This window comes from Peromyscus maniculatus, chromosome 11 (assembly GCF_049852395.1).
Source record: "Peromyscus maniculatus bairdii isolate BWxNUB_F1_BW_parent chromosome 11, HU_Pman_BW_mat_3.1, whole genome shotgun sequence".
Lineage (NCBI taxonomy): Eukaryota > Metazoa > Chordata > Mammalia > Rodentia > Cricetidae > Peromyscus > Peromyscus maniculatus.
Window position 1 is genome coordinate 104,086,564 of NC_134862.1, and position 12,544 is coordinate 104,099,107.

Genomic DNA, 12,544 nt, shown 5'->3' on the forward strand with positions numbered 1-12,544 from the left:
ATATTGTGGCTGTTATATTCTCTGACCCCAGATAAGTTTATTAGGGTACATAATATTTTGGGGGAATACAATACCACCACATTTCCCCCTTTTTTTGTCTAAAATTTAAAAAAGCATATAACTAATACAAGAAAAATTATCCAATAAGTATATACTATACAGTCAAAAATTACATAACAATGTCTAGTCCACTAACATTTGACAGATTCAGAGAAAATAATTCCATTATATATCCTATTTTGGTAAGTCCAAAATGTACCTAATTCACTTTCTATCCTAACTAATCTTCAACTCTAACTAAGTAACCTTCAACTCTAACTAACTAATCTTCAACTCCCTCAGAGACCCAAGAAAGAAATAATATTACCTAATAAATGTAGCTGGAGAGTTTTTCTCGCCAAGTCCCGGCAGTCGGATAGCCCACTTATAAAATAAACATACAGTCGCTTATATTATTTAAACTGTTTGGCCTAATGGCTCAGGCTTCTAGCTATCTAGTTCTTACATCTTAAATTAATCCATTTCTATAAATCTATACCTTGCCACGTGGCTCATGGCTTACTGGCATCTTCACTTGCTGCTTGTCCTGGTGGCGGCTGGCAGTGACTCCTTCTGCCTTCCTGTTCTCTCAATTCTCCTCTCTGTTAGTCCAGCCTATACTTCCTGCCTGGCCACTGGCCAATCAGTGTTTTATTTATTGACCAATCAGAGCAACACATTTGACATGCAGACCATCCCACAGCACTGGGGCTTTTATGTGGATTCTAGGGATCTGAACTCAAGTCCTCATGCTTCCACAGTGGCACTTAAAAAGTCAATATATTTTATTACAAACATCCGAGAGTTCTCTAATAGATAATATCCTTTTGTCAACAAGTTGTCTTTTTGTGTGGTGGTGGTGGTGAGGATGGGTAGGTGGGAGGGGGTCAGTGGCCTTTGCATAGGCTACTTTTCCTTCCCTTATCTTTCATATCTAGCTCTTCCTATGGGGATTGTCTTAGACAAAATACCATGACCAAAAAATAAATTGGGAAGAGGTTTATTTGGCTTACACTTGCACATCACAGTTCAGCATCAAAAGAAGTCAGAACAGGAGCTCAAGCAGAGCAGGAACCTAGAGGCAGGAACTGATGCAGAGGCCATAGAGGAAAACATCTTACTGGCTTGCTTCTCATGACTTGCTCAGCCTTTCTTTTCTTTTCTTTTTTCTCCTTTTTTTCTTTTCGAGACAGGGTTTTTCTGTGTAGCTTTGTGCCTTTACTGGAGCTCACTCTGTAGCCCAGGCTGGCCTTGAACTCAGAGATCCGCCTGGCTCTGCCTCCGGAGTGCTGGGATTAAAGACATGCGCCACCACCTCCCGGCTCAGCCTGCTTTCTTTCAGAACTCATGACCACCTGTTGGAGGTAGTCCCAAACACAATGGGTTGCATTCCCACATCAATCACTAATTAATAACCTACCGGCCTACATACAGCCTAATCTTATTGAGGCATTTTCTCAATCGAGGCTTCCTCCTCTCCAGTGACTCTATCTTGTGTTAAGTTGACATAAACTAGCCAGCACAATGTCAAACCAATTATTGTATAACACATCCTCAAAGCATCTATTAAAACAGAAACTAGCAATAATTATAATGCAAACCTTTTGTTCACTATCCAGGAGTCTGACATTCTCTTGAGATCATGAGCATAGCTCAAAGTATCACACATACACACAAAGAATAACGATATGGGGCCACTTTTTGTTTTTTCTTCACATGTATATATGTGTAGTATGAACGCATATATGCATGTGTCCATGAACACATGTACACACATCCTTGTATGTATGTGTGTGTCACACACACATACCTTTGAGGCCTGAGGTTGAAATTGGGAATTTTTTTTAAAAGTTGTATTTATTTTTATTCTATGTTTATGAGTATTTTGCCTGAATATATGTCTGTACACCATGTATATGTAGATGAGACCAGATGAGGGTGTTGGAACCTCTGGAATTACATCTGGAGTTACAGATAGTTGTGAGCTGAGCCACCACATGGGTTCCAAGAACTGAACCCTAGGTTCTAGGCAAGAGTAACAAGTGCTCTTAACCATCTCTCCAGCCCCAGAAATCTTGTTCAGTTGCTCCCCAACTTTATCTTCCAAGGCAGGGAAGGTCTCTCAATCAAATTCAGAGCTCACTGTTACAGAGTTTTATGGTCTTATTAAATGGTCTTATTAATAAAATCAAACCTGAAGCCAGGTATTGGGGTGAATGCTGGGAGATCAGAGAAGCAGAACAAAAAAGCCATAGCTACCTCACCTTGCCAATTCCTCAGCTAATCCTGTTTCCTCAGACTGGATGCCTCTCAGCTGAACTGTGCTGCTCAAAAGCCTAAAAGCTTAACCAGCTACTAGTTCCTGGTTTTCACGCTTTATATACCTTTTTGCTTTCTGCCATCACTTCCTGGGATTAAAGGCTCACTTCTTGGGATTAAAGGCGTGAGTCACCATGCCTGGCTGTTTCCAGTGTGGCTTTAAACTCACAGAGGTCAAGGCAGATCTCTGCCTCTGGAATGCTAGGATTAAAGGCGTGAGTGCCACCATTTTCTGGCTTCTATATCTAGTGGCTGTTCTGTTCTCTGACCCCAGATAAGCTTATTAGGGTGCACAAAAATTTGGGGAACACAATACCACCACAGTTTAGATAGCCAGTTTGCTCAGGTGATAATATCCTCAGCCTTCTGAGGCTAGAATTACAGGAGGGATCCTGGAATCTGAACTCTGGTCCTCTTACTTGGGTGTAAGGGCTTTAACTGCTAAGCTCTCTCCCTAGCCAGGACCATTTATTTTAAAAGTGTGAACGTGTGATTATTAACTAGGTAAGTTCTTTAAAAAAGTAACATATAATTTATTAATTTCTCTGAGGTACCATGTGATGTTTATAAAGTATATGTCCATATACATTGTATAATTGTGATGGTTAAGGAATCTCCATTCCATACCAGGTGCCCTCCTAGTACCTTTTGGCCTCTGGCCTAAATTCCTGAAAGATGAGCCCCTAGCATTCTTAACCCTCTCCAGAATGGTGAAATGGCTGTGAGATAATCAACTGCTTGCTTGCACTGGCTTCTGTAAACATACTTATTGCTGTGCACAGGGGAGTGAGACAGCTCCTTTATTGCTATTTACATGGGGAAAGAGACAGATCCTCATGTAGCTGAGGGGAGTGAAACAGTTTCTCATACAGCTACAAATTCCACAGAAACAAGATAATTGTGGTCTCCACCTTTAAAAACCTTCCCTTAAACCTTTCTGAATAGCACATCTTCAATTTAGCCTTAAGGCTGCTCTGCAAGCAGCTTCAATAAAAATTTTAATTATAGTCTGGATTGAACTGAACTCTGTTGTGGTGGTATTGTGTTCCCCAAAATATTGTGTACCCTAATAAACTTATCTGGGTTCAGAGACAGAACAGCCACAATATTAAACATAGAAGTTAGGCAGTGGTAGCACACACCTTTAATCCTAGCATTCCAGAGGCAGAAATCCATCTGTTCAAGGATACAGCCAACCATGGTGACTCACACCCTTAATCCCAGAAAGCAAGCCTTTAATCCCAGGGAGTGGTGGTAGAAAGCAGAAAGGTATATAAGGCGTGAGGACCAGAAACTTGCAGCACTTGGCTGGTTAAGCTTTTAGGTTTTGAGCAGCACAGCTCAGCTGAGAGCCACTGGGATGAGGACACAGAGGTTTCCAGTCTGAGGAAACAAGACCAGCTGAGAAGTTGGCCAGGTGAGGTTAGCTGTGGTTTGTTCTGTCTCTCAGATCTTCCAGCTTTTCACCCCAATAACTGGCCTCCAGGTTTGATTTTATTAATAAGACTCTTTAAGATTCCCGCTACACTCTGTAACATAATATCTGTAGACGAATTTCTAAACGGTCTTATGAAATAAAAAAAAAAAAAAAAAAACAAAAAAAACAAAAAAAAAACTAGGAGCCAAATATAGGAATGAAAACCTGAGAGAGATCAGAGGAACAGAAACAGCCACATGCTAACCTCACCTCACCAACTCTACAGCTTCCAAAAGCAAGACTTCCTATCTACCTATGCCTATATGCCTTGATATTCTGCCATCTGATTTGTTCTCTCTGTCCAGCTACATCACTTCCTCTTCCTGCCCAGCTCTGCCACTTCCCGTCAGTCTGTACAGACCTCCAGGGTTAACTAGTGTTGGAATTTAAGGCATGTGCCACCACACCTGGCTCTGTTCCCAGTGTGGCCTTGAACTCACATAGATCCAGACAGATCCCTGCCTCTCAAGTGATAGGATTAAAGGCGTGTGCTAACATTGCATGACTTTTGTTTACTATAGTGGCTGGCTTTTTCCTCTGATCCTCAGGTAAATTTTATTGGGAGACACAGTATATTGGGGAACACAATACATCACCACAAATATTCAAATAAGTTAAACATATCAATCTCAATTATTTATCATTTCTTTTTTTGCATTTTCATCAAGTTTTTTAAAATTTATTTATTAAATTTAATTTTACATATCAGCCATGGATTCCCTTGTTCTCCCCCTCTCCTGCCCCCCCTATTTATCATTTCTTTATAGGAAAAAGTTTATAAATAATACAGAGCATGGTACAAAAGAACTTTCAAAGTAGAAGAAATGCAGTGTTTAGTTTTTTTCAGACAGTCTGTTGAGTAATCTTGGTCACTTTGCCCTATCACCATTTAAAATATTTTTAAATAAGCAAAAGTTACTTCTATTCCATAGAGAAGGTGGTGATATTACATAAGCTTTTTATTGATATGTTTAGAGTGTGTTCTTTTTTAAAAATGTATTAGTAATGGCTACTGTTACACAGAATAATTATTATTTGTTTTCATATATTTTTGCATTTTCCTAATGTTTTTTAATGAACCCATTCCATATTATGAACATTTTAAAATAAGAAAGGAAAATGATGGATTTATAAAGCAGAACTCTTGGACTACATCTTTCTTTCTTTCTTCAAGTCATTCAATTTTCTGTCCACTCAGTCTTGTCCTCTAACTTTAGGTGTGTGATTTCAATATAAGGTAAGGGTGCAAGGGAGTAACAACCAAGCAGGCAGGCTAAAAGTGAATTTTACTGGATGCTGTGGAAGCATTATTATCCCTAAACAAAATTCTCTGAATGTCTGTGAAGTAATGTCAAAAACCTGAATCTTAGATCTTTCTCTGTTGAAATGAATTGGCCTCTTAACTAACATAGAATCCCAGGTATCCTCTAACTTTGCAGTTTTTGCTGATTTTTGTTTTTGTCCATTTTGTCAAGAAGGGACATTAAAAATCACAGGATGTTTTCATTTAGATAACAGCATGATGGATAACTGAACTATCAAGAATTCATATGCCAATAATCAGGATGCTGGTATTACATATAAATGCAGATTCATCAAAAGTGTTCATTACCCTCTTTTCTGTTTTTCGTGTAGGGCACAAGAAAGTATGATGTAAAGGAGGATGTGGAGTGGAAAGAAGAAATTAATGAGTACTTTCATGTTTTTCCTTCTGTCAGTTAATAAGCAGAGACTTGATCTGGAAAATACATAGGTCATCCACAATGCACAAAGCATTTCCTTGAGTCTCTTTAGAAGTGTGCTTGTGGCAGAGGTGTAAATGATGGCTAAGCCTCTCAGAGGAAAGTTAGCTTTAGAAATTGTGTCCATTCCTGTTACTACCATGAAAAATAAGCAAGGATGGCATATTCAGTACAAGGTACCCAAGTTCTCCCCTAATAAAACTGCTGCCTTTCCTTTATGGCCTGAATGTTGTCCCTCAACCAGTAGACAAATCCCTAAGAGGTCCACCTGCCTTCCATTGGTTACTGCCCACTTGATTGCTCCTCATTGTTTTCTTTCTATCAAGACTGGTCAGCATCACCCACCTATACTCCTATAAACATTCTCTCCTTCACCACATAGCTATATCTTTGACATATGCCTCCACCTTTTCATTTCGCTTTGACATCTGGCCTGGGCACACAGGTCTTGTGCTTAGTATAGATTCTCACTCATTGTCTACAAAATGTTGCCAAAAATAATTAACCTTAATGCTTTGGTAGACTGCAGTCAAGACTGACCTTGATCTCTTTATATGACTTTTGATCCTCTTGCCTCAGGGTTTTCCAGAGTGATTACAGGAGTCAGTCATCACATCTGGCTCAATATATACAAAATATTCTGTGTATTTACCATTTTAAAAATGAATTTATACCACTTATTTATTTATTTTTATTTATTTTTGAGAAAGGTTAAATGTCATGAGAGGCCTTGAACTTGTAGCAATTCTTCTGTGTCAACCTCTCAAGTGAAGGAATTACATGTATAAATTTTATACACGTGTAAAACATTACAGGCAGGATATGCTTGGTGTTCCAAACAGTCATCACTTTGCAATGTGGCTATTTAGGAGGCCTCTTGGGTGAGTGAATTCCGAGGTGGGCTAGTGGAACTTGGGCAAAAAGAAAGATGGGAAAGAATTTCAGGTGGGTAATCTTGCATATACAAGTCTAAATAAATGATATTTTGAGCACTTTCATGGAATGTTTTAAAAACAGTTTCCTGTAAAAACAACCCTAGCTCCAGTTGTTATTTTCTTCCTACAGTGTGACTACATGGTTAGCCTGGAATTGATTCTGCACAACTTTCCCATCATAGATCCCAACAGTAAAGGAAACAACTCAACACCTAAGAACCTTGGATGAAGATCTTAGAGAATTCCCTCAAAGCACAGCATTCTATGTCATTCTGTCTCAAAAAATTTTACATTATTACTCTTTTCCTCTTTTATTCATTTATATGTGCTATTAAAGAAGTAGTATGATTTTCCCTTCAAACTTCTGGACTAACATAAAAAGACATTGTAGGATGGCATACTGCTGTCACCTCAACTTTCCTATTCCCTGGTGGATTATCCATGATGACAATAGTCTCTTGAGGAAGATGATCACTAAAACTTAGGGGATAACATAAATTCTAAGTTAAAAAAAATGAATATTTTATTTTCTTTTATATATAATATGGAAAAACAAGCTTCAAGACAAAAGGGAAGAAGTGACTAGGAAACCAGAAAATAAACAGAAAGATTTGCAAATTCACCTCCATTGCAGAAGAAAATAGTAACTGTGGTTTTTTTTGTTTAAAAAATTTAAGTTGCCTGTATTTAAATTCTACTGATTATAAAATGCCTTCCTTGTGCCTCCTATTTTTTTTTCCTGAAGGCCTCTTCCACTGTTCATTGCTGAATTACAGATTTTAGCCATATATATCGGGAGAAAAGGCCAAGTTTCAATTAATGTACATTTAGTCAGAAAGAAGGACATAGAAGAATTTTATTAAACAATGTGATGTTTTTGCTTCTGCTTATTAGGAGAGCAGCCCAATTCCTTTCCAGAGCATAAGCTGCTATTATTTGTGTGTGTGTGTGTGTGTGTGTGTGTGTGTGTGGCTTATTTGTTTAGACAGGATGTCAGGTAGCCCAGGCTGATCTCAATCAAACTCCTTATATAACTGAAAATGACTTTGAACTGATCCTTTTGCCTCCACCTCCCAAGTATCAGGATTACAGACCTGCACAGGTTGTGCTATGAAAAACAGCTCTGTGTGGTACAGAGTTATGTGAGGGGCCCAAGGACAGGGATGAGGTAACTGAGTAAGAAGTAGAGATCTGAGCAATCTGTAAGACATTACTGAATAAGGCAAGGGAAGAGGATAGAAATCCAGGGCTTAAGGGGACTAGCCAATAAAACATTTGTTGTCACTGCTGGACCTCTGATAGAAAGTTGAATTTCCTAGTGTCACTTGTGACCACAGAGAACAATGCCATGTCAGTTTACAGTGAAAAGCTGTTGGTATGTGAAATTGTCAAAATTGGAGTGATCTTATTTACTATTCAAAACTGCTTTAAAAATAGGACAAATTTGTGAGTATCTAGGGCTTGGTGGGCCATGTGGCTTCTGGGCCTGATTCATCGCTCACCTGCTACTAGGGTTGGAAAGCAGCCACTGACAACATGACTGGGTGAGTACGCGCAATTAGAATGGCTTATGCAATACGAGAGGCCAGCTGAATTTGGCCCAGATGGCAGTTGGAGCCTTGGAATCATTATTTGGTTTTTACTTCAGTTATGTCATCATGCTGCATTCGGTTGTAGTATTACTTCTCTTTCAACCCCAAACCTTTGTCCGATATTTGACATATAAGGGATTGTGGTGAGGACGCATGGAAGAGGTGAATGATGAGTTAGGGATGGAAAGAGATACAGTAGAGAACAGAAAAGAAAGAGAGAGAAGCCAGACGGTGGTGGAACATCCCTTTAAGTCCAGCACTTGGGAGGCAGAGATGGGCAGATCTTTGAGTCTGAGGCCAGCCTGGTCTAGAGAGTAAGTAAGTAAGCCAGCATAGCCAGAGCTACACAGAGAAACCCTGCCTCAAAAATTAAAAAAAAGGGGGTGGTGGTGGTGGTGGCAATGGGGGGAGTCTCAGGAAGTGAGGAACAAAAATCAGTGAAAATCAGAAATCAGGAAAGAGGTGAAGAGCCTTAAGAGATCCAAATGAGTATGTGGGTGTCCCCCTAGAGATGAGGTACTTGGCTTCCATGGGAAAAAGCAAAGCCCACTGCTCCCCAAAGGCTCATAGTACACACCTTGACAGTTCCCATGCAAAATCATAAAAATGGCAATAATCCAGCTCAAGAAGTTTCCAACTTCTGTGTGTAATACCCTGTTTGAATTGTTTCTATTTTTGAATCTTAGTTGCTGCAAACATTTTGAACTCAGGATGTGCATAGATACCTGCTGTTCTCCTGACTTGCGAGCAGAGCTTGAGGGTGAATACAGCTGTCTTCTTGAGAATTGAAATGGATACTCACTTCTTTACACTTTTCATCTGTGGTATTGCTAATTGGTAGGGAGAATAAAAGTAAAACTATATGAATCATGTTAATTTTGAAAGTAACTAATAACTTTCATTTTGAGATTTAAGTTATAGATTTACTAAGTAAAATCTTGGATTAGGAAATACTAAACCCATTATGTCAGAAGACTTTAGCTTATCTATATATGTATATCCACACCTTAAACAACACATCTTACTATTTCTAAAATAATTTTGGTTAGTAAATAGGTTTACATAAGATTTTGACAACTTCATATACTAATAGCTTTTCAATGCAACCTGATACAGCATCATTGTGCTCTGTGATCATTAGTGATGTTAGGAAGTTCTACCTTGTATCAAAGTAATCCCCACCATTAGCACAGTAACAGCAGGTGTGATAAGGAACCCATCTTCCTTTCTACCTTTAGGCTCCACATCTACATATTCAACAAACTGCAAGTCAAAGCCATTCAAAATAGCTGCAACTCTGATGAAGTTGAGTTCATATAAAGTTCTGAACATAAAAAGGCTTTTCTCTTGCCATTTTCTCTAAGCCACATAGTATAACTATATAGTTTAAAAATATTTACACAGAATTTTCATTGTATTATATTGTCACAAATAATCTAGAGACAATTAAGATATGTAGGAGGTTACAGGAAAGTACTACCCTCTTTTTATGTAAGGTATTTGAACATCCAAAGATTTTGGTATCAGTGAGATTTCTAGAACCAAGGGCCTTCAGATTATAAGCGATGATTAGATACAGTAACTTACAGAAGAAGAAAATATTTAATTATTTTTAAGATCAGTAACAATTTAAATAATATCTAGCATTTTTCTGGCATTCATTATAAGCACAGCACTGCGTTCAGTAAGATAGGAGTTATTACCTCATAGGCAAGGAAGATGAAGCCTGAAGGTCAGTGTTTTGGCCAGGGATTCATAGCTGGTGACTGACAACACACTCAGGTCTGACTATAGGCCCCATGCTTTCACCAGAAATGCTACACTGTATCTTCTAGGGTAACTTAGCAAGTACTTTATATAACATAAACAACAAGTATGTATACTGCTGGATTTTTTGTGAGTTGGTATTAGAGTTAAGAACAAAAAACACAGATAACTCACTTACCACTACTCCTCACCACTCAACTCCTCTTTACCCTCTTAGACAGAAGCACGTAAGACACAGAGGAAGACCATGAATCACAGGCCAGTTTCTCTAGCACATGGAAGGCCAGTGTGAGACTGAAGATAAAGAAGAGTGAAGGCTGGTGATGTAGTAGTGAGACAAGCCATGTTGGAAAGTGTGCATAAATGATGAGTGGCACATGTGGGTGAGGTGGAACCTGCTGAAAGAATGTCCTTCTGGTTGGTTACTAGTGGTAATACAAACATAGGAAAATGCTTTTATAGATAATGGCTCTAAGAGTTTTGTTACTTCAAATATCATATCCAGGTAGGTGTCAATTTTTTCTCTGACTGGACAGGAAGGCTGCTTTGTATAGACCCAGGTATGATTAGAAACAGCAACAGGAGAGCAAGGTCAACAGCTCCAGTACATGCCTTATTAGACATCACAAACTGTCACAAAAAATACACTGGGAAATATCAGGATGTACAGAAGGAAATTTTTAGTTTATTGTCCCTGCACTCCATTTTCTTTTCATTGTAGTAATAGACTAGAGCATGTAAAAGGAAAGGCCATGGTTGGATACACAGGAGTATGAGACAAATCCAGTGAAGTGTGGGGGCAGGAGAATATTATAAAGAGGAAATACTGTAAAAAGGTAATAATTAGGTTTGGTAATATCTAAACTATTTGGTACCGTTGAACTATAAAAAATTAGTTCTGGATGCTGAATGATTTTACAAGATGGTAATTTTAATGATTCTCAACTGGATTTTTAAAAAGTAGCATAAAGAGGTCAAGATCTTTAGAATGATGATTTAAAATGTGGCTCAGAGGACAAAAGAAGACAATAAATGCTAAAGCTTTTTATAAAACCATGATGATTATGGTTATTCTTATAAAAATCTGGAGTACTTACTATATAAGAAATAAGAATCCACAGTGACAGTAATTATTTTGATATCCTGGCCATGGCCCACAACTCAGGTGAAGCCCCCTGCTCCACCAGAGGTCATGCAAGCCACCAGAACTCCAGGTAGGCTGCATGCCGAGGGACCCACTTCACTCTCTCAGTTTCCCCCAACTCAGGTAAAGTCCCTCTGCTCAACCACAGGCCACTCTAGCCAGAAAGACCAGAAAGGAAACAGAAACCAAAAAACAAAACACCCATCCGATACAAACTCAGAAATCAGCACCCAGACCTATAATTACCCCAAACCCAGATGCTTGGACACCAGTGCAAGAGCACAACCAACAATAGCTAAGGAAATATGCCACCAGAGCCTGGCTACCCTACTACAGCAAGCCTTGAATATTCCCACACAGATGAAGCACAAGAAAATGAGCTTAAAAACAACTACGATAGGGGTCCTTAAAGAAGAAATGAATAAATCCCAAGGAATACACAAAAAGACAAACAAAAAACTGGAGGAAATGAATAAAACCATTAAAGAAAGCCAAGAAAAAACAGATGAAGGAAATGAATCTAAATGTTCAAGACCTGAAAATGTAAACAGAAACAATGAAGAAGATACAAACTGAGGGAATTCTGGAAATGAAAAATCTAGATAAGTGAACAGGATCTACAGATACAAGCATCACCAACAGAATACAAGAGATGGAAGAGAGAATCTCAGGCACTGAAGATATGATAGAAGAAATAGATATATCTGTCAAAGAAAATGTTAAATCTAAAAAATTTCTGACATAAAACATGAAGGAAATTTGGGATACTATAAAAAGACCAAACCTAAGAATAATAGGTACAGAAGAAGAATCCCAGCTCAAAGATGCAGAAAATATTTTCAATAAAAATCATAGAAGAAAAATTTCCTAACCTAAAGAAGAACATGCCTATAAAGGTACAAGAAATTTACAGAACACCAAACAGATTGGAGAAGAAAAGAAAATCCTCTTGCCACTTAATAGTCAAAACACTAAACATACAGAATAAAGAAGAATATTAAAAGCTGTAAAGGAAAAAGGCCATATAAAGGCAAACCTATTAGAATTATATCTGACTTCTCAATGGAGACTCTAAAAGCCAGGAGGGCTTAGATAGATATCCTGACGACTCAAAGACCAGAGATGCCAGTCCAGACTACTATACAAACAAAACTTTCAATCACCATAGATGGAAAAAATGAGATATTCCATGATAAAGTCAAATCTAAACAATAGCTATCCACAAATTCTAGTCCTACAGAAGGTACTAGAAGGAAAACTCCAACCCAAGGAGATTAACTATACTCACAAAAATACAGGAAATAATCTCACACCAGCAAAACAACAAGGGAAGCAAACACACACACACACACACACACACACACACACACACACACACACACTACTGTCACCACCACCACCACCAAAATAACAGGAATTAACAATCATTGGCCACTGAGATTTCTCAATATCAGTGGACTCAATGCCCTGATAAAACGACAGACTAACAGAATGGATGTGAAAACAGGAGCCAACCTTCTGTTGCATAC

General features: G+C 38.4%; 1 protein-coding gene across 4 annotated transcripts in view; it reads right to left on the reverse strand.

Annotated features, from left to right (window-relative positions):
• The window catches only part of Cr1l (complement C3b/C4b receptor 1 like), a 109,752-nt gene that overhangs the window by 53,285 nt on the left and 43,923 nt on the right, over positions 1-12,544 (reverse strand). For 2 of the 4 annotated variants that reach the window (XM_006986757.4, XM_042258894.2), the window contains 2 exons: positions 8,830-8,934; positions 4,684-6,488 (listed from right to left, as the gene is read on the reverse strand). In XM_006986757.4, coding sequence (XP_006986819.3) covers positions 6,443-6,488; positions 8,830-8,934 — 151 coding nt within the window. In that variant the 3' untranslated portion in view covers positions 4,684-6,442. Of the gene's footprint in view, positions 1-1,023; positions 1,395-4,683; positions 6,489-8,829; positions 8,935-12,544 lie in introns of those variants that run through there. The other 2 variants (XM_006986758.4, XM_016005286.3) reach the window with 2 other exon arrangements.